This window comes from Malurus melanocephalus, unplaced genomic scaffold, assembly GCF_030028575.1.
Source record: "Malurus melanocephalus ecotype Western Australia unplaced genomic scaffold, MMel_1.1 scaffold_48, whole genome shotgun sequence".
In the NCBI taxonomy this organism is placed as follows: Eukaryota; Metazoa; Chordata; class Aves; order Passeriformes; family Maluridae; genus Malurus; species Malurus melanocephalus.
The window spans coordinates 2,375,501-2,403,437 of record NW_026623280.1 but is presented as its reverse complement, the minus strand read 5'-3'; the positions used below and the strand labels follow the sequence as shown (position 1 = coordinate 2,403,437).

Below are 27,937 nucleotides of genomic sequence, written 5' to 3'. Positions count from 1 at the left end.
GGGGACTAGTCTGTGTTATCAGTGCAGGTTTATAGGCAGCACATAAACTCTGTGCTGTGTTCTTGCTGTGCACATGAACTGTAACTTCTTCCGTGGTGGTTTCCCCTGATGTCCAGAAGCCAGTTCTGGAGGTGTTTTGTGCTAGAGAGAGATCAGAGGGATGAGAAGTAGAAGAGCAGAGCACAATAGTAGGCAATAGAAAATATTCATAGAGGGAGGAGAGATAAAATAGACAGTGAAAAGTGAGAAAGTGAGTTGCACTTTATTACATTGCTCACAGGGGTCATTGATACTTAATGTGTCCTTGCATTCTTGTGTTGTTAAGTCCATGTCATYGGGGACAAATTTTGCACTTGGTATTACTTGTCCTGTTGCTCGGTATATGTGCCAAGTCTTTCAGCTTCCGTGTTATGTTACTGCTTGGTTTAGTCAGATCCTGATTGTCTGGAAATCTGCCTGGGTGACTCAGAAAGAAATAAAAATATTTCCTTGTTTTGTAATACCTACTGACTTTGCACCCTTTCTCCTCGTTTCAATTTGTCAATGAAAGCACCTATAGCTTGTTTCAGGCAGGTAAACGCCTAGATATCTGTACAAACCGCAGCAGAATGCTGTATCGAAGATATGAACAGTATRGAGGTAGAACAAAAATGTTAATTCATCATTGATGACATCTAAATGCAYGGCCATACGATTTATTTCAAATCTTCATGAAAATGTCATTCTTTGGGCCATATATATATAGTCTTATTTTACTCGGGATACTTATTTTGTATCCTTTTGGCCACGTTATTCCATCTTAATTAATTTGGTTTTGATTATCTAAACTGTATACACCATTCATTGTTTCTAAAATTCTAATTTTCTGTATTTCTCTRCTCATAATGTTATGCTTCTGTATCCATGGTGTTTATTACAGCTTTGAAATTCTGCTTCTGGCAAAGATCACTTAAGATTAGGCTCTTTCAAATGGAAACTAAACTTGTTAGCTGTTTTTAATAATATGTAGAAATAAATGAGTGGTTTTAAATGAACAGGAAATTATGTTGTATATTTAGTCTCGCATGTGTGAAACTCTAAACTGCTTGCAAATACTTGCGATGCTGATTTCCCATGCTTTCTAAAATTAATCTTTTGAAATAAACATGCTTTTAATATAAATATTGGAAGGCAGGAAATAGAAGATTGTTACCTGAAAGGCATGCTCATAATGTATTTAATTACATGTTTGCTTATGTTTCCAAATGTAGGTGTGCGCCTAGACCGAGTACGCGGAGGTCGCCAGAAGTACAAGCGCAGAATAGATGCAGAGAACAGCCCATACCTGAACCCTCAGCTAGTTCAGCCAGCAAAAAAGCCATGTGAGTACACCAGACATACATTTATCTCTGAGTGCAAGGTATTGACTCCTAGCCCTGTTTGCTGAGCTCCTGACTGGAACAAAGGTTTGGTCAGAAAATACTGCCATGAGTAGTACATCAATTTAGCTGCTAACAGGTTTTGTTTTAAATATGCTCATCTTTCTCAAGTGGAGTTGAAYAAAGAGTGTTTTTACAGGTGGAAGTGTATAAAAGCATGGTTTATGCAGTGCAAATTTTACATTTACAGGTTATCTTTATTTTCAGTGGTTCRTAAAATGGTTCATGCTGTGATCATTAGCTCATTGAAGCCTCTACTTTCAGATTTCACAAGTGGTTTTTGTAGTTTTCGCTAACTAAATGAGTTTGACTGCTCAACCTCCCAATGAAAATACATTAAGAGCCTCATTAATTTATACCTATAGATTAATACACTACCTGGCATTAGATTAAAACAGCAATATGCCACACTAATAACAAAGCAGAAATTGGTAGTTTGGGCTCTAGTACCCTCATGGATGTTTTTTTTTTTGCTTTGTTTTGTTATGTTTTAATAATGTCCTTGATTATATCTCGCCAGCCTGAAATTAAGAGAGAAAGAGATGATCATCTCATTGCTAAAATACAAGTTCCATCCTCTTTGMGATTAACTAAAAATAGTTAGGGGTTTTGCTTTGCAGCTTACATAAACTCAAGCAGTGACTGTACTAATTCCACGAAGTAAATTTAATAGCATTATAGCTGTAGTGCAAGAGGCTGGTCTRTTACCCTGCAAAGACACACAGGCTGAATCAAGTATTGTAAACTTCCAAATTCAAGTGGGAATACACGCATCCTGTTACTCCTCCTGAGGAGGTTAAATTGCTTCTAACAAGGATGAATAAGCCAGTGAAATAAGGAGGGCAGATTCCTTCTTGTCTCCCATTTGCCTCTGCCCCTAAGCCTCTGACAGCACACATTGGTTTTAGCCCCTTGAAAATACCTGGTTATATGGAAAATGGAATCTGTTTCCGATGGTGTTCACCAGTAGGGGACAGTGCTGTGTACAATACGTTTGAGCATATGGGGATCTGGAGAGCAAATAAACAGTCTTTGAACTGTAAGTGAAAGGGCATTTTAGCTGTGTCAAAGAAAAAACAGCCAGTTTTACATAAAATTAAGGCTTAAGTGAACATATGGCATAGTTTCCTTTTGCCTTTCCAAAAAACATTATGCTGATTATATTCCTTCAATTGTCCAATCTGGCATCTTCTACTCAGCCTCCATAAGCTGTCCCACTGTTCTGTAAATACAATCTAGGGCTGCACTAAGCAGATTTTGCACATTATAATAAAAACTTTCTGATAATACAATAAAATTTAATAAACTCTAATGCTTAATTTCATTAGAGGTTTAGTTTTCCTGGGTGCACAGATTGTCAGTTTTTCATTTACTTGATACTGTCATTGAGTAGAAATGTTGATAGCCTAACATACCAAAAAAAGGCAAGACCAAACAGACCAAAAAAAAAAAAGTAAAAAAATCCAACCTGAAAGCTCCAAGCCATTAAGATATGGACAGGGGTTGATGCAGTTGTACTGAAATGCAAGAATCTCTGTGTAAACCCAAGATTACTGCAGTGTGGTGCATTACATTACATATATGATGATAACTACACTGATTTCTGTAAACTCCATTTGTCTGAGATAAACTAACCCCCTCATAAATCATTACTCATTATCTAAGGGCCTCCCTCTGCTTTCCTTAGCTCGTCCAAGTGCAAACAATTTTGTAACAAACRTTTTTAAAACTTAATTTTCCAATCCTGACAGATAAGTGTACAGACTTGAAACAGTTGAATCGGTTTTGTGTGGAAGTAGCCTGGGAGATTTTCTGGACCCTGACTGATAGTTTGTGCATAACAAAGGCACAGGAATGAAAATTGGGTTCTATTGATTCTAATTAAGGAAACATTAAATAAGATTTACCTAGAAACAGTGCTCATGGCTATTCAATTTCCTGAGTGATGAAGTCTTCYGAGTACATTCAAAATTTTCCTATGTTCTATCCTAATGCATACATTAGGATATGTGSCAATACATGTAGCTTTTTCCCCCTATGAAGAAAGAGCAGGTGTTTGGAGAATCATTCCTGTGCTTATTTTTGACCTCTGTACTTTCCAGCCTCACCATGGTATGTAATGACCTGCCTGTACATCTTATTGGATGCAAAAATTAAAAGGATTTGAGATTTTGCAAATYCCAAGTCAAAATACACAATATCCCTAAATCATCTACAGAATGCCATTGGTGAGGAGTCTCATACCAGAATGAAAGTGGTTCTTTGGCCATTTCTTCTGCTGCAGGGAAAAGACCCAGAGATCTTGGGGATGAGTGCTTCTTCATTCATTTATTATGGTTTAAAAACCCAAAACATAGAAGTCCTCAGCTACGTATGTTTGGATGTTCAGAAACTCTAATTAATTCATCCTATTTTCCTAACCAATTAAAAAAATACTGGACTTTGGGCAGAAGTAATATTATCTTCTCACTTCCATGTTTTTTGTGTAAATTTGAACAGGTTATGAAGWGACTGTTTAAAAAATTAAAACATGTACAAAGGCTGTTTGCCAAAATAAGTTAAAACTAATGTCTGTCATTTTTAAAAAAGAATAGAATTCTTCATTAATCAGTTTGATAATCAGTAGACTATTGAGATCAAGAATTGCTCAGTTGGCATAGGTCCTATAGTTCATATAAAGCATGAATATGTCCCTTTGTAATAAAACATGCTTGATGTGATGGCTTCCAGTTGGCTCTTGCATTTATTATATGATGGACTAACATATATCACAACTTCTGACATGCAAATTYAGAATAAGGCAAAAATTGTAGAGGCAGTAGATCAGAATCAAGGAGTCTGTCACTAAAGAGCAATAAAGTATCAGAAATCTGATTTGAGTGAGTGTTTTATGGAAATATGTCATGGACTAGTAGGGATTCTCTCTGACACTGTTGGGCAAGTCTCATCCCAGTCAGCTTCCATTGCAGGAGAACAGTGGGGTCCATCCTGTGACTTAYATGCAGATGGGGAAAATCATACTAATTCTGGCAGCATTCTGCAGTCAGAAAATACTTGGCATCTTCTCACAGTGAAATCCCATTTATATCARGCTCTATAACTTTTTATCTCACTGAAGGGAACAGATTCATGTCAAATCACTAAAGGGTGCCATTTGGTCTTTAAATTCTGATGGTGCATTTGARGTCAAAAGATGTACCTAGCAGGAAAAGTAAAATGTAAATGTATTGGGAAGTATAGCAATGTACCCTGTATTAGGAGGCTTAATCAGTTAGTCCTTTTCCCATTTTTCATTATGCCTTCTCAGAGTAATAAATCAGGCTTCTGTATAGAGATAAAATATTTCCATTGTGCCTTCATGTGGCTATAGTGCTCATTTTATGTTTATACTACTAAAAAATAGCAACACCATATTGTAAATCTTGCAGGCTCTTCTCTTTCTTCCTCTCTGCACTTTTCCATATAACTTAATTGATTAATCCAAATAGATTTCACAGGTCATCTGGACAAAAAAGTAAATATTTAACACATGAATGAAAATGCTATATAGATAAAAATAAGCAGTGTGTGACTATGATAAAGTATCATTCTTTGCACAAAACCGGTTTTCTGAGGTAGAGTTTGCATCCTTTCATACTTTGCTTAGTTTTACACTCTATTCTCATTGAGTTTGGTGTTTTTTTCCTGTTTAGAAATGGGAAAGAGATGATTAGTCTGGTTTTGTACATAAAGAATGGTAGCTGGGGTCACTGAAAGCAGTTACAGATTGACTAATTGTGTGTGGTATTTACTGAAAAATACCCCTGCCTTTAAGGGGTGGGGTGGGGTGRGTTAGGTGAGGTTCCTGATAATTAGATGCAGATTAAATGAAGGCAAAACTTTTCTATTTGCACAGTCCAAAAAAATATATTATAATGCATAATCTTCTCCTATAAAGTGTGTACCTCAGTAATAAAAGGGGATCATGTATTTCTATGTTCCATTAAATTTATTATCTTAAGAACATGCATGTCAGGCTTGATAAACACTGTTAATGGATCASATTTGTGTGTGCTGTAACCACTTGCAGAAGGCCACCAAGTTACAATGAGGTGTAATTAGGTTCAGTGTCTTAAGACAAACTCTTGTGCACTTTGAGCCATCTGTTTGAAATGTACAGTGATGCTGCTGGTGATCTTGTAATGTTCTGGACCATTTTTACAGATAACAAGATTGTCTCCCATTTGCTGGTGGCTGAACCAGAGAAGATCTATGCTATGCCTGACCCCACTGTTCCAGACAGTGACATCAAAGCACTTACCACTCTTTGTGACCTGGCAGACAGAGAACTGGTGGTGATCATTGGATGGGCTAAGCATATTCCAGGTACCTACAGTATTTATTGTAAATAGATAACCTACGTAAATCATCGCGTGCGTTATTCTGTTCTGATAAAAAATACTACTTTTTTCTCTCCTTACAATGCATTAAAGTTTTCCTAAGGCTCCAGAATATTCACACAGATCATAGGTTAGATGATAACATGTCTTACCTTGGAAGTAGTAGTGTTGTTGCTGTGGGTTTTACCATGTTAATAAGTTYTACATGCTGCTTAGAGATTTTTTTTTCCTGTCTTGCTTTTATTAGGATAAAATAATAATGCTCCCTTCATATCCAGAGCATTAGTCTGGTATGAAGGGCTGTACAAGTCYTCTCCTCCGTAGTCATCTGATTCTGCAGTATTTAAATGTAAGTCTGGCTCCACTGTTACATAAATGCAGCACTACTGACCACAGGAGGTGAAAAAATTCAGTTATGTTTTGGCAAGGCGCAGAGAAATTGTTCTCTTCATTGACTGATGTAGTGCAAGAAATGAATTGTACCAGCAATTCAATAGAAAGAACTGAATTGTACCAARAAGTCTCTCTCCTTTTAAAACTTACTATTTCTTTGGGCTGCACAGAAGGGACTGCAGTCTGTATCATGTAAATGCATTGATGTCATAAAAGCTGACTGGCACTCTTATTAGCAAGAAAAATGGGGGTCATCAAAAGCAGTTTCTAAGAAGATTAGCAATTCCTTCAGATAACATTTCAGGTGTATTTTTCCCCCTCCCCAATGCTGACGTGTTTGTTCTTGCTCTGTGAGCTAGCAGACAAACTTACAGAAGTCTCCAGGGTTCTCAGTCTATCACCTTTCATAAACAGTAAAGTCATACAAAAAAAGGTCAACTTTTTCTCTTCTTTCTTAAGGTATTTTTCTAGTCCAGCAGATGAGTGAGCATGTTGGTGTGTTTTCATCAGCTCATTCATTTTCTAATTTTGATAGTGGAGCCTTATTAAGCATGAGAGTGGATAACCTTTAATTCSTCAGAGTAATACGTCATTCTCACTTTAAATGTGATTCTGGAATACCTTAGTAGTAGAATAAATAATCCAGTCAGTTACTTGTTTATCAGAATTAAACATGTTTTATTTCTAGTTTCAAAAGAAATCGCGAAGAAATACTCYGGCGTTTATTTTTTTCCCTCGTGCTAACACTTTCTGGGTCAGCAGGGATAAATATAAACACTATATATATATATATATAAACATAATCAAAGAATAATAGTAATTTGTACCTTTTTGAAGTTTTCTTTCTACTTCACAGGAAAGACAACAGCCTACAGACTCTGAAATAGTTGAAATTTAGTCATTCTTTGTGCCACAAACGGTGTATAAACAAGCTCTTGTACCGCAAGCACTGTTTTTCTGGTACAGTTAACTTATTTCTGTCTCCTTAAACTAGTTTGTCTTTATGCTTTGAATGCTACAGTAATTTCTTTAATCAAATTGATGGAAGTCCCTTTCCCAGCCCACACTGAAACCAATTTATTGGTCATGATACGCCGGCTATGTTGCTAACAGTCGTAACGAACTGTCAGGCAATATCGCAGTGCAGCTAATTTGAAGTCATTAGGTGTGCAGCGTTCAGGCAACAATTTGTTACAGTGGTTAGGAACACAGCTGACATTTCTGAATGGCTTTGTTCAGAGCAGTTCTAGATGAGGCCAAGCAAATTGTAAACTAATTTAAACATCACTCTATATTATAGTAGCTACTTTGTCTTACACTGGTTGCTAATAAAGCACCCCAAATTAAGTCAAAATGAGTTAAGTAGGTGAGTTTGAGTTTCATCTTTGGAAGACACCTAGATCACCTTAACCAAAATAGAGTAGCTCTCAAAGAAGTCAGTCATGCTCTGCAGCAGTTGCAGTGGAACTTTTGTCAGTCTGATTTGTGAATTCGCTGTGTAGCTTGGATTTGGCTGGAGGGATAGGAAGAGCAGAGGGATGAGATGGAGCAGCTTTTAAAATGATGGCTTTGGTTAGTGTGGAAAAGGTATTGGATGCTGTAAACTGGCCTTGAAAATTTAAAGTCAGTGATCTGAACCACCTGAGGAACTTGCCTGCCATGAGACTGCATTTTATTACAAAGTAGGCTCAAACCATACCTGCAGTGCTAAAGCCACCCTAGATAAGTTTACTTACTTTATTCCATTTACAAATGAGAATTTAAAAAAAAAACACAAAACAAAAACCAGGAAATAAAGATAATCTTTTTATAAGCCTTCACGTAAGAGAGGACACTGATAAAATCTGTGCTTGTTGTCCTGTTTTTGATCACAAAAGTCAAAATGAAGAAGTGCTGGGCAAAACCTAGCTTTTGTAGATTTTGAGTGTTGGAGTATGGCTGAACTTGGACTGCCKAAGCTCATCTAATGTCTGGCGCAAAACAGCTTCTGGAAGAGCCTGGATTGGTGCTGTCTGTTTGCTAAGCTAACAAATGTTACTGTAGGCAGAAGCATAACAGGATGGGGGAAAGGATGAACTAGGAACGGGGTGCAAATTGCATAAAAGTTCACTGTAGCTTGGTGGACTAAGTGAACCCTTGGTGTAAATCTCGTAGACTTGATTAATTATACCAGTAGTGAATTTGTGCCTAGCACAGCAAAGCAGCAATCAGCAAATCTTTCTTTACTATAGTGATTTCTTAAGGTTCAGTGTAATTAAAGGCCCTTATATATCAGGTGCTTAATAACTAATAAAGATCTCAACTCTAAAGCATTGCAGTGTAAAATTTGTCTTTGAGGAGGAAACCGAAGCAATGTTTTTGCTCTTCTGAAAGGAAGTCTTTTAATGGGATTATCTACAAAAAGGTAACAATGCAATATTCATTGTGCCCTGGCCAACCGATTCCCATTTCAGTCATAGACTAAAAAATGTTTTCAAATTATACAAAGTTCAAATCCTTTCATAAAATCATTAGTATTTTTGTGGTATTGGAAACATTTCAATACTTGCTTTTATTGAACAAAAAGTCTATACCATCTACAAAAGGAAATATTGAAAGAAAAATATATATGGAAAGCCTTTATCAGTAAATAGAATTAGTCTCCTCGCATTTATAAATCAAATAAATGGAAAGTGTGTTGTTATGAAACATGACCATGTCTTATCTGAAGAAGAAAAAGATCACAATGGCATTAGGAAATGCTTGACTTTAGTTAGAGAGGCGTAAGGGCACAAGAACAGATGATGGTGCCCTAATAGCCCTTTTTAAGAATGACAGGGCCCCGCCATTAGCATCCTTTTATATCCTTGGAAATTGCTCATGCCTCGCTTTTATGGTTCCTATCTGCCTGACTCTTTTTTATTTCTCTTTCAATTTCATCCGCGCTCGGATAAGCGCATGCTAACACAATATGATTGAGCTGTAAAATGGAACGCTGTCGCCTCTAATCTCTTTTATGTAGATATGGAGGTACTTCCACACTCCACTTCATTCTCTCTCCATTGTTGGCCTTTTTAGAATGTGTTGCCGAGTAATGGAGGCTCAGTCAAATATTAGAGCTAGGTTTCACAGGGTGTGATAAGAAGATTATCAGGCCAGCAGTCAGATCTATTGTTGTTCTTTGTGTCAGATTAAAAWATTCTGATGTACTGTAACTTCGTTAGTAAAATACTGAAGGTGCATAGGGAGAGAGGCTGATGCTGCTTCATCTCCTGCCTGATGAGACAAAACTCCTATTAACTGACCTAAAAAAATTGTAAATATATTAGGAAGTCTCTGCAAGACTTTTATTTTATTTTGTTCTGTTTTATTCTATTTATTTTAATTTTTTATCTTTTAAATAAGGGAGCCTTTCTCAATTCAATATTTTCTGGTAGTCAAATTGCCTGCCCTTCACGTTGTGTTTTGGGGAGTTTCCATTTCATTGTTTGCATCATATTAATTAAACTTTTGCTCTATAGGCTGCCTTTCTGCTGATAACCTACCCACAGTGTCAGAGTTGTTTTGGCGCAATTTTTGTAACTCTCTCATTGACATTCACRAAAATGTGCAACATTCTTTTATATTAAGTGGAGGCAGCAAACGTTAAGCTCTTAAAAATGTGCATAACAGGAAGCTAAAGACAAAATGTTCTCTACAAAATTTGCATGCATGAAAAAACATCAACCAGACCATAGAAATCAACTTTTTGCACTTAAGATGAAAAATTTGTTTGGAAACAGTAAATCAGACTAATACATCAAAAATAACTAGTTGCATTATTTAGTAAAATAAGCCTGCTTGTCTTCAGCTGTGTCCCTGTTTTGTTGGCAGTAACAGTGTTCAAGGAAGGGAATAGTTAGAAATTGATACTGCCACTGGTGCTAATATTAAAAAAAGCATGATTTTTTATGTAACAAATACAAGGATGTTTTGAATATTTTAGTGTTAATGTGTTATGAAACATTGTTGTTCCAGGGTTCTCTTTGTGGAGTACAATACTTAAGCTTTCCTTTCCAAAGCAGCTCTCATGGGTGTAGTTTGACATTGTGATATTGAACAAGTACGTGATTTACTGTAGAGTTGTCATTTCTAACATGCCCTTTTCTCACCATGTGTGTCAGAAATACCAGCCCATGTAAGTAAGAGTGCAGAAAAAAGTTGACCATGATCACTTCTGTGGATTGTTATTGGGGCACCAGGTAGCGAATCTCAGCTCTGCAAAGGGGACAAGTGTCTTCCTGTATGTTTGTACYGTGCTGCCTGCTGGTGTAACATTTGTTCATTCTGCTGAGGCTGGGGCCTTCTCCAGTCTTTTGTGCTGCTAGCTGGGTTTAGGGCCATTTCAGACCCAATCCTGGTGCCTCTGAGAGCACCCCATCACAGGGTGCCTGTCTCCCCAGACAGGTGGATGTGTGTACATGGTGTTCACTGTTCACGTGAAGTGGAATGGAGAACGAGCTGTGAGGTGCTAAGAGGTTGGCAGTAATAATAACTTGAGCCTCCCGGGGAATCAGGACATCCTGCCCTTTCTCAGAGTGCTAACTGGGACACTTTATCAAAAGCCTGGTGTCTGCCCTTCTTTTAACTCCTTCTACAAACATGCTTTAAGTACAGAAACCAGACCTGCTCTTCCTATGAGGGAAATGTTCTTGAACTCACAACTTGTGTGACATGTGATCTAAGGCAGACCGTTCCCTGGGCCTCGAGGGTAAAGGTTTCAGCCCAGAGGTTTCTCAAAAACTAATGACTTCCTTGACCTCTGTCACTGAATTGTGCAATATGGGAAATCAGCAATTGGCTGCCGGTTTTATTTTCGAGCATTAGTGTGGATGGACTGCCCGACACTGCCAGGGTTTAGATCACCATGTTGATTCAGGTTTCTCTAAGCAGAATGGGACAGCAATGTGCCTAAATTGCCAGCAGTTCATCTATCCTGTCATTTGAAGTGCTGGGAATGGTGGTAATTTTCTTTTTCTTTTTCTTTTTTTTTTTTTTTTTTTTTTTTTTTTTTTTTTTTTTTTTTCTTTTTCTTTTTCTTTTTCTTTTTCTTTTTCTTTTTCTTTTTCTTAATTTTATTTTTTTTATTTTATGAAGGCAGTATCACATCGAAGGCTTAAGTGATTTTGCAAGGCAGGGAGAAACAGGTAGGATAAACACAAATAAACATGTGTACAAATCTCTTAGTCTCCTGTTCGTTTTTCAAAACAAAACAAGGGCCTGTAGCAGGGTAAAAGGTAGTAACTAAAGGATATGCTCAGGTATTTTTAAAATATTTTAAAAATCATACCCACCCGAGATATAGTGTTGGGCTATTCTTGATGAATCTGTTGCTGAAGTCAGTGGCAGAATTTCAGCACAAAAGAGTAGGCTTTGTGTGCAACTAGAGATGCACACACTCCCAGTGTATCTGCTGGTTCCAGTTCAGAACTGAGAGAGCGCTGGAGAGGTGAGAAGGTTTCTAATAATGCTRGGCATAGATGTCCTGGGGTAAAAAAAGCACTTTAGTTTCCAGGTTAGTGACTTCTGGCATTTTTTTACTTGCATTAAATTAACTGAGGGGGAAAAAATAACCCCAAACATGTAAACATCTCATCACCTGCAAATTATACATGAATATAAAATCAGTGTGCGGTAAAACTCAAAAAAGCACCTGGAACTCTTGGTAGTGACGACTTCAAAATCTCTACCCRTTCACTGGAAAAGATTGTTTGAGGGTAATCATCACCAAAAGCATAATAAAGTTAAACAATTAACARGTAATTTGGAATTAACAGGTAACCAAAGAACCTTACTCATTTCTTATCTTTTAACGTTGTGGGGTTTCTAGGAAAAAAAAAATCCTTTATTTAAAATCCTTTTCTCTCAAGATCAGAATTAAATAGTGACTTTATGTCCCTATTAACTTTGTCTTTTAGTCATATACAAGTACTTGCTTTTTCCTTGTGAGTGACTGTCTCCTTTTTTGTTTTGTTGCTTTTAAAAAAAAATTTGATTCAGTCCTCTCCCTCCATCAATGCCCCCAACATTCACACCACACTGTCTGGCTGTTGCACTTTTTTTTTTTTTTTTCCCAGTGTCCCCCTTTATCTGCCTCAACCAATCTCCAAATGAATGCATGTCTATCATGGCCTTAGCTTTGACACTCTGGATATATTGATTAATAGTTGCCCTAAGCTCCTTTTAGCAAATCAAATTTTCACTTTTAGCAAGGATTTCGCCTCTGATTTATTCAGCAAAGTGAAATGCACTAAATTGACTTTGACATTCAGGGAAAATGGCTGAAAAACAAAGAGGGGAGGAAAGAGATAAATTGTGTGGCAGCTGGAGACTTCAAGCATAAAAGAGGCCGTTTTCTATAGAATATCACTGGTTAATTTGGAAACATGCATTTAAACAGGAGTATAAATTATTTTCTTAAAATTAGATGTTTTTTAGACTAAGGATTTGGGACATAATAAGGTTTACTTAGCAAAATGCAATATATTCAACCCAAATTCATCACTTGCTAATCATGGTGCAAGTGTGGGATCCACTTTTGTTGCCACTAATAATTATTATGTTAAACGAGAGACAAAGAGGTTTCTGAGTAGCTTTATAATGAGGTGCTAAATTGGTAAATATCTTCCTACCATTGCATTATGTTGTTCACTCCTGTGGCCCTTTAAAAATAAGAAATGATTAATAAAAAGAGAGCAAATCAACAGTAATGAATGCAACAGTAATTATTAATAAAAAGAGAGCTTTTCATTTTCTTTCTGTAAACAAAAAATGGGTAGGTTTTGAGTCTTAAATGCAAAAGTATAAAAAGATGTAGCAGCCATTTGCTGTTATTCTTCCAGTAAAATCAAGGGTGTTGTATTACGCTGGGTGACTTGTAGGCAGACTATACCCTGCTTCCTTGCTCACAGATCTTGTATCACTGAAGTACCAGGAGGYTGAAAATGCCCCCTTGCATATTTGCAAGTGTTCAAATGCACTGCTAAATGGAATGAAGGAGAGGGGAAAATAATGAGAACAATTATTATTCTGTTCCATTAGCACGTCCGGATGTTTTTGAGGGGGTGTCCAAATACGCAAACTAAAAAATGCAGGAAATGGTTTGGGCTTGTTCCATGGTCAGATACTACAGCGAAAATTAAAATAAAAAAAAATGCATATGGTAGTTTGCTCAGTTAATCTATAGAGACAGAGCAGGAGCCTTTGGTAGGATCAGTTGTCACGGGTGTACAAGTCAAACRTGCTGTGCCAGCCTGTGTTGTTCAAGGATCTGGCCCTGAAGGGATAAATCCCCATCAGTAGTCAGTGTATCAGTGGGRGCTGAGAGTTCCCTTTGTCTGCTGTGTGTGCTCACCACCTCAGGACTCTGCAGCCCTGTGCAGAATCGAGGTTTCAGCAAGTATTTCCACTCAGGGGACAACAATACTCACCTTTGTACCCACTTCTTATGTGACAAACGGGTTTACTAGATTAGGTCTGTGTAAATTGCAGATGACTCAGTGGCAGTTTTCCTTCTTCTAAGCCAACAAGGAATTAATCTTATTACTAGAGGCTAAGAAGTCTAAATGTATCTTAACCTTTTTAATTTTACTGTAATCTCCGTTCTTTTTTTTTTTTTTTTTTTTTTTTTTAAGCAGACTGGATGTGAGGCTTCAGTAATGATGGCCTTTTGCAAAAGGGACAGCATCTGGAGTGCCATACCCGAGGTAGCCAGGCACATTAGATTTTCAGGCTTGTGACTATTCCACCATTTCATCACCACCCCCCATAATTTAGCTCAACTGCCATCCTTATTAATTAAAAAACTGCAAATTAAGAGCACATAGTATGAAAGAATTGAAACTTCTGAAATAGTCTTTTAGAGGATGTCCTTTCCCAAACTTGCCCAAACTRTACAGTTCATATCTCAAGGACAGCCAGCTTCTTACAAGTAGTGCATGGCTGCAAGGCAGGAARATGCCTTGCTTGGAAAAACAGAAAGAAAGTTGGAAATAATCTTAGCACTATTGCTTAAGTGAGGAATTAGTAGAAGAGGCAAATGCAGCAGAACTGAGCCTGTCACTCGTGCTCCTTAAGTATCACTTTTGTATTTACAGAATTCTTCTCCTCTAGAAAAATTAAGCTTTTTTTCAGCCAGATTCACAATTTAGAGAACATCCAAACAAAGAGATTTTTTCTGTTTTAAAATTCCTGAAGGCTTTGTTGGAGTTAAGATGATCAGTGTTATACATAATTTAAATTGGCCTCTGAAAGGATCATAACAGACACTGAGGATGCAGAAGTAAAATTAGAGCAACATAGCCCTCTTATGGTAACTATTTAGGCTGTTTTAAGCTAAACATTTGACTTGTTTCTCTAACTAAGCCTCCAGCAAAAATATATTTACTTTTTTTCTGGGTGGGGAAGAAAAGAGCACCTTCTCAGTCATGGATGTTGATACTGTAAATCCAGGATGAGAGGAGGGAGGGGGGAAGAGCCAGTTGCTTAGACTGGATTTAGAGCAGACAGGTCTCCACCTGCATGACTGGGTCAGAGACACAGGATGGTCTAGTTTCCTAAAGGCAGCTGAGACCAGTTAAATGCTGTAATTCTAAGAATGCCTCTACTTTCTCTCTGGATAAGTTCGGCTTCACACCTGCTTAACCTACATTAGAATAGGATTAATTACCTGAATTGCAACACCCTCTTAGCCAGTCAGCACGTTTCTGGCAGGGCACATGGTGACCTGGGCCTGGTTATATATAGTGTATGGATAATAGGGGAGCACCTGGGTTATAATGGCAGGGCTCAGTCCAGCCTGATAAAAGAATCAGCAGTTTTTAAAAAATGAGTCTGCAGTAATCACCTTCTGCTGCAGCTGGATCATACAGGACCTTTCTGAACTCGTGTCTTCATTGGTAGTAAGCTTATTTATTGAGCAATGCTCAATTTATGCACACATGTATAGGCACATGTATTTGTGTGCACAAAGAATCCTAAGAAACAGAATCCAAAGAATGCAGGTACTGGATAKTTAATTGTTTAGATGGAGCAGTTASTTGACTGTAACTTTCGAGTCAGTGTTCCGTGTTACWTGGATTCATCATATCCAAGTTTAATACTCCATAGCAGGCAGTATTAAAATATTTGGGTAATTCTTCTTGCAAGAAAATACACAGCCTTCCTTTCATTTGAAAACATGTTCTGGAAAGTTCTCTGAGAGTATGATGGTCTGGCCAATGTATTCTCCACACCAAACTCCTGGGGCACATATTATAGACAAGTGGAAATTTCACAGTAAAGCTCTGACCCTTCTCCCCAAGATGTTTTCATCTGCCRTGCTGTGCGCCATCAGTTTCAATCAGCTGCATTAACAGCTGAGGTGAAATCAAATACTGAAATAAGACGCAGATGCAGATGGCTCCAAGTTCAATGGAAATGGCACTTGCAGAGTGGAGTCAGCTCGCTTAGCAAGTCCTGACATGTTATGCCTGAGAATGTTGGAGCAGAGCTCTGGTGGGGGTGGAGAAGAGCAGGGGCAAATCTGCAGTTTGGTATATCCAGCTGTTGGAGAGATTAAAGGGGTACAGTTTAGCAGATAATGACTGCTCCTCGTGCATTTGTTCAAAGAAGTTGCCCTGCTAGCTTAAATATGTCRTGACACTGGCAGGCTGCAGGGTGTATTTCTAGCCAGAGATTTTCTTCTGGCTGTGCWTTAGCATCATGCTGAACAGACATTAGACTCCAAACTTGCTACAATTCAAGCTGGTAACATATAAAACTTACTGTGCTCGCAGTGAGGAGAATTTAGAGTCCTTCCCTGTATCAGTCTCTTGTAGAAAGCCATTCTAGTCTGTGATCCCCTCTTCACTTTTCGCTACTTAGAAGTTTCCCAGAGATAAAGTTAACTGTTGGGTGGATTCAGGAGCAGGTTGTTGAGTGTCAGTGAATCTTCAGCTACAGATACAGCATGCAAAACGCTTTGTGAATTCCAGATTATCTTCGTTCAGTGAGATTAAAGGAGAAAATTTTAAGGAGTTTCTTCGCGTTTCAAGTAACTTGAATATTTTCCAGACCCCATTAATGCGTTGTGCTGAATGATTTGCTGAATATATTCAACCCAAATTTGGAGTAGACAGGATTGTGCCTGGCGCTTCAGTGGTGATGAGTAGCTCTTCTTTGTGTTCTGTAATCCTCATATGGGAAGCCCACCATGGGCTCTGTAATCAGGAAGCCACTGGAAAACAGGGTGTTCTAGATGGGCTGTGCAGGTRGGGCTGGGGACACACAGGGCACGGGTTGTGCAGGGTCATTCCTGCTTCTTCTGGAGCATAAACCTACAGAGGGCAGTGTCTGACAAGAGGCTCAGGTGGGTATTTCAGTAGACACAGGAACGTTTGCATGTTCATAACCAGTGGCATCATAATCAGCCAGCAGCAATGATGAACATGCAATCTTTCAGAGAACCTGCTAGGAGGAAGAAACTTGTGGAGGAAAAACCAGTTTGTGACGGGGTGATGGCAGCACAGGCTGCCATGGGTCTCCTGAGTTCTAGTGCTGCAGCCAGCACAGATGAACTCGAGTTTGCCATTGATAGCTGCACGGACAAGCGTACTGTCTCCGTGGTAGAAAGTGGTGGCTATTTATATACTGAATGGCAATACTAAACAATTTAGGAGAGGCAGTGAAGTGTGTCCTATCCAATTAAAAATGCAGTAAGAATTTTAGGTAGGCAAAATGTAATTATTTAATTGGAATTTGACCGGGATGCTTTTCCACTGTTAAAATAAGTATAAATTACATGAGCTATAAAACTTTAAATTATGAAAATATTTTGAGGTCTTTGAGCATGGTAATTGGGGCTATATATTCAACTTTGTTTTTAACCTGACACTTCATAATGGCTGTTCCCTAAAGCAAGTTTTTTTCCTTTACATTATCGAATATCCCTTAGTAAAGCAAATTAGCAATCAGTCTGGAAAATATTTAAGTAGTACAATCACATTATTTACACAGGCACTTCCATTGTGCAGCGTTCTCTCTGTTCCCAAATATATGTAGGATGACTTCCTCAGCTGTCAACATTCACACTCGAACCTCCTTCTTTAGTAAAGCTTTATATGAAAATCCATTTAGGCCAATAGAAAGAATTKCCTTGATTTCACTGCTTTGGATCAATCCCTAAGTATGCAGGTCACAATCTGAAAYCTGTATGGACCTCAGAGCTTTATTATTTGTCTTCTGCTTGAATTACCACTTTTGTGTAAATGGAGGGGGACTTTGTGCAATTCCTTGCACAAAGCTTCTTTTTATTTTAATTTTTTTTTCATTTTTATTATTAATGAGAAAGAAAATCCTACTGCGGAGAATTAGGATCATTTACTTTAAGCTGAATAAGAATCTGTTCTTATCTAGAACCATATTTCAATGTTTACAGGAACATCAGCATCTGGCTAGAATGATAGAATGATTGCTGTGACAGAAACCCTGCATTTGTATTTGGAATCACTTTAAAACAGCATTCAGCATACCCAGGTTCTCTGATGCTGTGGCTACAGTCAGTGATTCCAGTTGCTTGAATCATATTGTCCAAAATACACTTTCCAATTAGCTTCCCATCAGGTTGAGGAATTCCAGGTATTTATTCTGTCARTTTTGTACTGCTGGGGAGTGTTCTCCTGGGGTTCCCTGAATTAGAACCACTTTTATTTTCTCACGCATTTTTTCCCCCTCATTTAGTAAAAGCTTTTTTGTCATACAGTTTTTGCTCTTCGGTTTTTTGCTCACCGCTTTYTAAAGATAGAAGGCACAGTAAGTCCTCTCCTGGTACTCCCATTGATACATTTGTACAGTGCTGAGGTACAGGCTCCATGTTACATCCATACTTGGCTCGTTATCCTCTTATCAAGCTCTTTGCATCCCTTTGTTTATTTGAGGAGACAGGAAGACTGTGTGAAGGCTGCTTAGTCAGGGATATCAGCGTTGTTGGCAGGGGAGTGATTGCCAGTTGAAAAACAAGGCATTATTGCTCATTTTTTCCCTCTTATTAGTTTGATTACATTTGCAAATCAAATCAATCCATCAGACATGATCAGGCCTCGTCCGCATTTTAAGGAATAGTAATCTCCGTCTAATAAGATGCAAATGTGTCACATCGGTAAGTAACCAATAAATCATCGTCTTGTCTTTGGCAATCATTAAATATCAGAACCAACAGTCAATTTTTAGTATTTTCAATTTGCGATATGCCGCTGGAATATAAAGATAGATGGACGTAATTACACAAACCAAACACTATTTCAGTTCATTCCAGACAGCAAATTTAGTGGAAGGTATAACTGGCTTGTCATCACACTACATTATTCCTGGCGGTTCATGCAAAGTTCACAGACAAGCTTCAAATGGACATTGCTTTTTTTTTTACTTCCCTTAACAACATTCCCACTACCACCACCAAACTTCAGTAAATGGCTTGAAATGCTGTAGGACATCACTTCCATCAGTGCACAAAAAGACACAGGAAGAGAAACATTACCCCTTTTCCTAGTGCGGGCACCTTGTGCATGCATAAGACTGAAGGCCAGAAGTTTCCTAATACTTGCAGCATTCTTCCTCTCTCCCTTTCTTTTTAGACATTTTCCTCAGACAGGGTAAATTTTTCACAACTTTTTCAAGTTACCTCAGGTTTAATAATTACAGAACATGTCAAAGACACAGTGAGAAGGATTGGCGCACCAGCTTCCCTCCCTCTCTCTTTTCATCCCCATCTTTTAGAGGAGTGAAAATTCAAATTGTTTTTTTATCCTTTTTTTTCAAATTGATTTGTGATTTGGGAAAATTGATTGTCTCATGTGCATCCCAGGCATTAATGGACACGTTTATTGTCTGATTCACAAGGTCTTGCTTTCCATTAATGTCTCTATTTGTGTACCACAATTTACATGCGTTTCAAGAGAGAAAGAGACCTAAGATTACACCCTGGCAGCAGGAGTGGCAAAATAAACCAAAACTTCGCCTTAAACAGCATAGCTTTTACCTGGATATTTTAGACTGATTTAATAYAGGGTATAGGCCCTAAAATTGCAGACCTGCAGGGAGACTGCTAATTTCAGCAGGAATTTGGGCCAGTTGGAAATGATATTACTGGGTCTTCTTACAGTGCTGAGTGACAAGAGAGAGAGAGGGAGTGCAAAATACTGTCTCTGCTCCGACACAAGCGGCTATGCGGAAATAAGAAAAGAGGATTTTGTAGGCTTGTGCTGACTTAATGTAGGTTTCCAGCACACCAAAGCCAGACAGTGGGTTTAGTGTGCTTGACCTTAAGAAACTCCTTGCAGCTGTGTGCCCTGGGTGGACCTGCTRCCACAGCATCATGTTGGTGTGTTTGTTTCAGCTAACTTGCTTTGGGAAGCTGAACCTCAGGTGCTTTAGAGTGACTTGTGGAGAGATCTTTTAGCCCCCTCTGTGAGAAGATAGTTTTCACAGTARCAGTTTGATTTGATTTGGTAAATGAATAAATGGAAATTAGGGGAAAAGCTTTCTTGTGAGCACACTCACTGCTTTGGATTCCCCATCATGTTGAGCAAAGGTGCAGGAAGTGGTTGTAAAAATGTGGWCTTGTAAGTCCTGGATAAACACTGYRTGCTGCTCATTCTTGGTCTCAAAACTCCTGTTCTTCAATGAGGGAAAATTGCAAWGAAATGTTTGTAAGCTACATACAGTGTTGATTCCACATGCGAGAGATTCCRGCAACTTAAAATGTACCATCAATTATCAAATATTTCTTCTTGTCCTTTTATTTTGAAAGAAAAGATGTTATTACCTGTCTCTATCGATTTTTATCTTCAAGCTGGTGTCAGTCTCTAGCAGCTTTGTGAAAGCAATAGGTTTATTGCAGAACTAAATGAAGCAACTAAGTAATTGTAGCTCTAGTCTTAACAAAGTTTGAGCTACCTGGCATTTTACAATAATGAATTCCTGGATGTTCCATACCTCAGTTGCTCAGCTGGTGCTGYTGGTTTGTCTTCTGTCTGACAAAAGTCTCCCATTTTTGTAATCTCCAGAGACTCTGGTGAGTAAAAGCTGCACACTGAGGCCATGTGCCTAAGAAGCTCAGCACCAGAACCTTATGTTCTGTCTAACCATTTTACATACTGCCATGGTATGTTTAATTTGCTTTTTCATCAAATCAATAATGGGTCTAATTGAAAAAATTGGCAGAACTACATAGAGCCTAACTCGCAGTGTGAGTGTTTTCAGGAAATCAGGGATGTTGCACAGCTACACAAGTGACACCTGTGTTAGTGCTGCACCTCTGCTACCCAGTGTGTACAGAAACAAACATTACTCAGGTGCAGCACCTGTACCAATTGATCACTGCTATCAGAATTAATCACCTGGCATTCAGCTCAGAGAATAAAATTTACATCTTAATGCGTGACACGTATTCCAGCACATACACACATGAACTACTAAAAATGATACTGTTCACTCCTGTTGGAAAGTGTGCATCTATTTTTGTAGGTATGACAGGTCTTGTTCTTAACGTTAATTCCCAAACACTTGGGGTGGGTTCTATATCCTTTCAAATAGAAACTCATACAGGACTGTGTAATAAAATAGATTGTGATGCTAGAGCTGCACGTCTCACATCCTGCAACTCACTCTCACAAGAAAAAGGGATTTTTGACCGTGCAGAAAATAGCCTGTGTGAAGATAAATAAGTAAGTAAAGTTTGGCACTGTGCAAGATTGGGTAGCCCAGCAGTGGTGCAGGTGCATTGGCTGACAGTGTGGAGGAGCTTGTGTGAGAACAGAACAAACTCCTACTGACAGGAGCGCTCGGTTATGCAAAGTCTGGTCAACGTCCGTGGGGTTGGCAGAAAGATCCAGGCCAGGTGCACCTACTGCAGGATGAGCATTCCAAAATACTGTTTTTAGAAGGAAGAAATGAGGATATCAACTTTGTTTTGTATAATTGCAGAGCTAGCGGGATTTTGAAATGCGGCAGAGCCTTAGTCATTAGCATAGGGTAATCACCTTTGCTGTTTAAAGAAAAATAATAACAATAGAAAAGGTATTATATGTTGACACATGGAAATATAATGTTTTTCAGAGAAATTTTGTGGGGATTTTTTATTATGTGGCTAATTACTTATTTACATGTAATGGCACTAGCAGAGCCATTACAGTCCATTGGGTAAATAATATGCATTTTAAAACCCATTTATAAATATGTATTTATTTGATGGACCAGAACGGGTTTTTGAAGTTATTCTCATTCACTGAGTAAATAATATATGGATTGCTTTTAAAAATAAATATGTATTTCTCCAATAGACATTCCAGGCAATTGGGTAAATAATATGCATTTTTCATATATTAAAAAAAAATACATAAAAATGTATAGAAATCTGGCCTAAATATGAATCGTGCTGAGCAAAATGATTCGAAAGGTGTCAGGCTTAGCTTTGAAATTTCTGTTTAGAATTGTCAGTTTGTATCACAGCCCAGAGTTAGTTAAATGTATTCTATGCATTTTCATAYATGCAGTATAATATCTATGTCGGTTTACAGTTTTGCAATGCTGTGCACTTGACCCTCTTACTCAGTGCTATAAAGTCAGCTCTACGTGGTCAAGGTCCTGGTTTTACTTTGTGTTCATCCTAATGCAATGCCAAACTCATTCATTTTGTGGGCATAGTCCTGCATCCATGGTAAAAAAAMGGTCACCTTGGTAGGAGCCACCTCAAACTCCATTGTACTGCTCAGCTTTAACACCTCTTTCTCATGCTCTTCTGGTGTATTTCTCACTACTGGCTTGTGGGCTAAATATGAGAAAGCATGAAACTATTTCATTATATGGGCTTGATCAGAGTCTGTTGATGTGATCAGGACACTTTCAGCTGCCCCTCGGAGGGATTTGGTTCAATCCAGACATAAAGATCTGCCACAATCCACGAGACACCCCAACACTCTCTGAAGGTGGAGTCCCTTTCTTGACTCTGACRCTGACTTGCTTCATGACCTTGGGCAAATATTTAACTTCTTGTTGGTGAAACTGTGATTCCTGCCTCCAGTTTTGGAGTAATTTGAGAGTTACAGATCTGAAACATTAAATATAATTCACAGCATGTTAGGATGGAAAGATGTGAGCACAATACATCATTGATATGTTTCTTCGATATACAGTGGAGCTGGAGCTTATCCATCCTTTTCTAAACATTTTAGCTAGTTTATCCCTCCATCCATGTCAGGTACATCTCAGAAATGTTGAATATACTTTGTAGACCTTTTTTGGTTAAAATGTTCGTTGTTGTTTTCAGACATTAAATGAATAAAATAGCATAACAATCCTGTGAATTTAAATATATATATATTGTATCTGTAGCTTGCACAGGAAGACYGTGGGACAGAGAGGGATTTTGTGACTCCAGCAGAAATACAGAGAGAGATAGCAGAAGATTTGGAAGGCCAAATCCTTCCTYGTATTCTTCCTGTGTAAATGCACCTCATCCTTCTTCTGTGCTTCTGACATCATCTGTGGTACAGTAAAGAAAACTGCTGATGTAGTAAGTTAGCTGTTTGACAGGGGTGTATTTGGCAAGTGCCAGCTGTAAATGACTTGTGCCCTGTGCAGTCAGGATAGCTAAGTGGGGCTTTGACAGAATAGATGACAAAATTCTCACCCCTTTCCTTCTCAGATCACTGATAGGGCTCAYAACATGCATAAGGGAAGCCACAGTGAGTGTCTGGTGACCATAAAGAAGGATTACCAAGGAACAGACATTTGAAAGCAGATTTCTGGGACAAGAAGAGAGCCAAAGAAACAAAAGATGACCCAGTGATATTAGCACATCAAATTTTGATTTAGGCCTCTCTAATGGCACATCATCACAAAGCACAACTGTGCTTTCTGTGCAGTCTATAAAATTATTGACAAATGGTATAGAGCCCRACACTTAGTGGGCAAGAAGTAGAAATAGGGTAAGGAATGCAAAATAAAGCCCAACTCTGAGAGCTGCATAGTAAAAGAAAGTGTAGGTAAATTAGTGTGCACCAATTAAGGAGAGGGCATTGCTGGTGGCACTATAAATTGACATACTGGGGCCCAGAAGGAATAAGAGGGTCTGGTAGCCAAARAATGCAAAGAAAATGAAGGCTGAAAGCAGCAGTGAGAAGAAACATGGCCACATGAAGTATCTCTGAGCATACCTAACGCTTCTCTGTAAAGCACAAAAGTAACTGAGATACCACTRAGTGCCTGCCTGGTCATTATCAGTCATCGGTGTGCTGAGACACAGTTGTGGGAGTATCTCATCATACTGAACATGCAGGGAGAGGAGGAAAGTGGTGATATTAAAAATCATCTAGGGAAGGTTGTCTGTGCATTAAAAGATGGGAGACTTGAAATAAAATGTGAAGGTGCTGAGGGATAAGATGGCACAGCTGTAAAAGAAAGAGTTTATATCTCAGTCACTCTGGCCATACTGAATATGACTGTTAAGTTCTTTGTATAATTAAAAGAGATAGGAGCATTCATACATTTTGTTGCAAATTGATATGATCTTTTTTGTCAGTGATCTGAATAAGATTGTACTATAGTTTTTAATTTAGCAGATTAAGAAGCACAATTAAAATATCATGAAAAAGATCATAATCTAAACCTCTGGGGTTTTTTTGCTTATCCCTGCCAAGTTGATAACAAGAGCCGGTGTATGTAACAATTACCTCCACTACTGTAAATTTACTCTAGTTTGTGGGCTGAAGTGTTAATAAATACCTTGCAGTATTCCAGAGGGAGCAGCTTTCCATCTAATTAATAAAACTGGGAAGAATACCCAGGACACTGAACCATATCTTTCTTATTAGTGTTGGCTTCTACAAAGGAGAATCCCTGAATCTCAACACATTAGTAAATGTCATACTCCTGGGTTGCAGAGAGACCTCTTGAAAAACTGCTGATTTGCTGTGGAAAAAAATCACCATAGACTTCAGAAACGATTCAACTAGGGAATACCAAGTGTAGAAAATCAGTGTAAAGCATGGCATGCATTATAGCAGCTACAGTTTGTTCCCCRTTTGGTGAATACTGAAAGAGGAGACATACAATTATGCCCTCATTTCCCTTCCATTTTTTTTGTCTGTCCTCATGCTAATATCTTTTTCTGTGTCTGAGCATGGTCTTACCGCAGTTAGGGGTTTTTTGAGGCTTAGCAAAACCTATCGTGTGTGTGTTCTCTAAAACAGGTTTCTTAAAAACACTTTCTACTYATATGTAAGATATATTCAGCTGTTAATTTAAAAAAAAAAAACAAACTCCCAAAAATCACTTAAAGAAGGAAAATGTTTTAAGGCCAATACTGAAAAGAAAGTATTTCACAAAATATGTAATGCTAAATACCTTTTCTTCTGCAGTAATTCATATTTGGCAAAAATAAAMTCTAGCTATGCCTCAGCTAGTTGTTTCGAGGTAGTTTGCACTAAATGACAAATTAACTTTCTGACACACACAAAATTCTTCRCTGTACTTTATTAAAATCTTACAGTAATCCTAAATTGCGGAATACTGATAGGCATCGTCTGATAGACTAGACATTTACCATAGATGTTAAAACTTCATGCATTTCATTTGTAAAATAAAAATAGTGAGGTGATATTTATGTRTTTTCTCACATTATCATCATTATTTTTATTAGATGAATGTAGCAAACCAGTATTACTGCCTCTGATAGAAATAGAAATAACATCTTTGCATTTGCTTCCCACTTAAAGTTTTTGCTCTGAAAAATGCTTCTGCTGTGTATTTTTGTASCTGCTTTTTACTCTGCTGATATGAATGATGCGGAGGATAAAAAGAGGTAAAGCCACAGAACTTACCTGTGAGGCTGCTAATTTGGCTAAATTTCCACTGGATGGAAAGTAGAGAAGCTAAAAGATCTGCCAATTTCTTTGTCAACATCCATTCTTCTCGATTTTCCTAGCCCATGTTTTAACAGAAGTTTTCACAAATTMTGGTGAATTCTTAGAGACTTAATAGGCAATTGAAAGTCCTGTCCAGGAATGTCTAGTGGTGTTTGTATAGTCTAGTATGTAGATGTTCTAATGTCCTGTATGCGCCTAAACCTTTTGGTTTGGGTTTGGTTGGGATCTTTTCCCCCATTAAGARTGTTTGTGCTGCTTCCAGGCGCGCTGCAAGGAATAGATCACCTCGGACCACGTACAATGAATATGCACCATACATGGAGTTTCAGTAAAGCATGTTAAATGCAGATCCTGGTCCTTACAGACCATATATCAAGCATCCTCAGCATTATGCCAGAGGAACCCGAATCAGGCATTCCCTTGCCTGTCTTCAGATGCAGCTTTGTTGACCAGCGACCCTTTGTGACTCTGTTCCCTGTTTCAGAAAATACTTCTTTGATCTGACCTGGGTGATTACATTATTATTTTGTCCTTCAGCAAAGACAGTTTTTTATATTAGAAGAAAGGACATATTTAATAAGCAAAGAATACAAGTTAATGTGCAGGTGATCTTTATTCATTTCGGTAGCTTTTAGAATACCCTGGGTTTGCTCAGTACAAATGCATGCGTACACAGGCTTATGCAAACACACACTAATGCATGCACCTGCCTGCTTTTGTGGTTATGATAACACCATGGATCTTCCCATATCCATTATTTTCGTCTTTCCACAGTAGCAGTAGAGTGAGAGCTCAGTTGCTGTGATTTTGAAATTCTTTGCCTGGGGCACATCTCTCTAAGCTCTTCTGTTCTGCACTCCACTTGTTAGGAGTCAGTTCCAAACACCTCAAAGAAAGGCAGCCCAAATTCTGAGGCTTCAGTTTTTAGCAGACTAGGAACTGAATGCTATAGGTCAACAGCACACACTGCTGTCTTCAGCAGTGATCAGCCTCAGGGGAAGGGACATGAGTCCCATAGCAGGCAGAAGCCTCAGGAAAACTTTTTTTAATTCCTTGTGCTTAGAGATTGGATGAAATAAGGAAGAAAAATGTCCTTGTCCTCTTAATTTGGATTTGGAGTTTTCATACCTGGAGCTATTCTGGCTGTTCATGTAGGCATCAGCTCCCTCTCTGAGTTCTTGGCTTTAGTGACCTCCTTCTGCAAGAAGTTCTCCAGCCCAGCTACTCTGTGAATGAAGAATTTCCCTCTGTGTTCCATTTTGAATTTCCTGCATTTTAATATAATGTTGCTTGGTCTAGTAAAATAATAAAAGCTTTAGAACTGCTTTTTATATCTTTAAGTTATATACACTTCTGCTGGATTCACGCTCACATCACTATTTTGAGGAATAGTGTTGAGGAATAATTTTCCTGCTTTCTGAGTCTCGTTTCCTTACAGTTTTCTTAGGTATTGCTTTACTTTCTTTGAATCTCCTATAAATCTGTCAYGTTTTCTTTGGAAAGGGCCAAGCCATTCTGTTGTTCTTTTAGAAATCAGAGAGTACTGTTGATATTTTTATTTTAACTTTTCTTGCCTTCTGAAGTGCTTTTTGCTTCAGCCACGAGCATGGCATCAGCTTCACGACTGATTGTGGGCTGCTGGAATGGATACTAATAGWTGCAGTTTTCAAACTAATGTTTTCACACTCTTCCCTGAACTCTTTCAGAACTGGTCAGGAGCTGAAGCTCTCCATTTCTTTTTCTCACCTAGAGATCATTTAGTCAGGCTTGTCTCACTCTGGAGGGACTAACACTGCATGCTCRGAAGGCCTCCTGTCTGAAATTAAAGAGGGCATTGATGGAGGTCACCTCCATAAAATACACTCTGGTGTTTCAGGTACCAAGAGCAGATATAATCCCCTTGTTTCTTTAACTTGCACTGAATTCTAGAAGTATTTTYATTTTCAGACTGAAAATAAAATAATGTCGGACAATGTTGCATGAAATTGCATCTCTGGTGCTGCCTCCAGTGAAAGCCTATCATCTAACTTCACCTCTGTGCATCTGCTCACAATAATGCATTTAGAAATCAGGGATGGTTGCTTTTTTCAGTCTCAGAAGCAAGTGACCTGGATTCACTTTTAAAAATAGGATTTGCAAACTTTTTGACTAGGAATTCTTCGTTTGGAGGATGACTTGATTTGTCCACATAAATCCCCTTTGTCAAACTTAAAAGATGAATGAAGTGACCCCTTGCCTTCCATATAAAAATTCACAGTCCTTAAAAAATACGTAATGGGGGGGCGGGGAGTGTAAGGCATTTTTGCATCTTTAAGAAGCCAAACAAATTCCAAACTGAGGAAGAGAGATGGAGAGAGAAGGTTGCCTTTCTGCAAGCCGCCAGCTTTCCCAAGTGTCTCATCCTCTCCCCTCTGTCATCCTGAGGCAATGTGCCTGCATTTGTGTGTAGATTTATAGTTTATCTTTATCTATGGCTTCATCTGTAGGTAGCTATTATAGCCGCCTTGCCTGGATATTGTTTGGGCCTGATAGATCTGTCTGTAGTTCATCAAAGGGGAGCTGAGTGGCTAAAAGCCATTGGGTCCAGCTGAGGATGAAATACGAGCCATCAGCCTTGGTAATGGCTGTAAAATTTCATAATTACACGGCCTTTATTACATTGCATAATGATCCTGAAGCAGTATGGAACAATTAATTAAGATTTTCAACCGTGGCTCTTTCAGAAATTAAAAGGTGCTAGTGGCTGAGAAATGGGGAAGTGTCTTGTCCTAAAAGCATTAGGGATGCTTAAGAAGTACTTCCTGGGTACTTAAAAAAAAAAAAAAAA

General features: G+C 38.3%; 1 protein-coding gene across 16 annotated transcripts in view; it reads left to right on the top strand.

Moving 5' to 3' along the window:
* The window catches only part of ESRRG (estrogen related receptor gamma), a 448,915-nt gene that overhangs the window by 395,034 nt on the left and 25,944 nt on the right, over positions 1-27,937 (top strand). For all 16 annotated transcript variants that reach the window (XM_057365148.1, XM_057365142.1, XM_057365152.1 and 13 more), the window contains 2 exons: positions 1,251-1,361; positions 5,622-5,783. In XM_057365148.1, the coding sequence (XP_057221131.1) occupies positions 1,251-1,361; positions 5,622-5,783 (273 nt within the window). The remainder of the gene's footprint in view (positions 1-1,250; positions 1,362-5,621; positions 5,784-27,937) is intronic.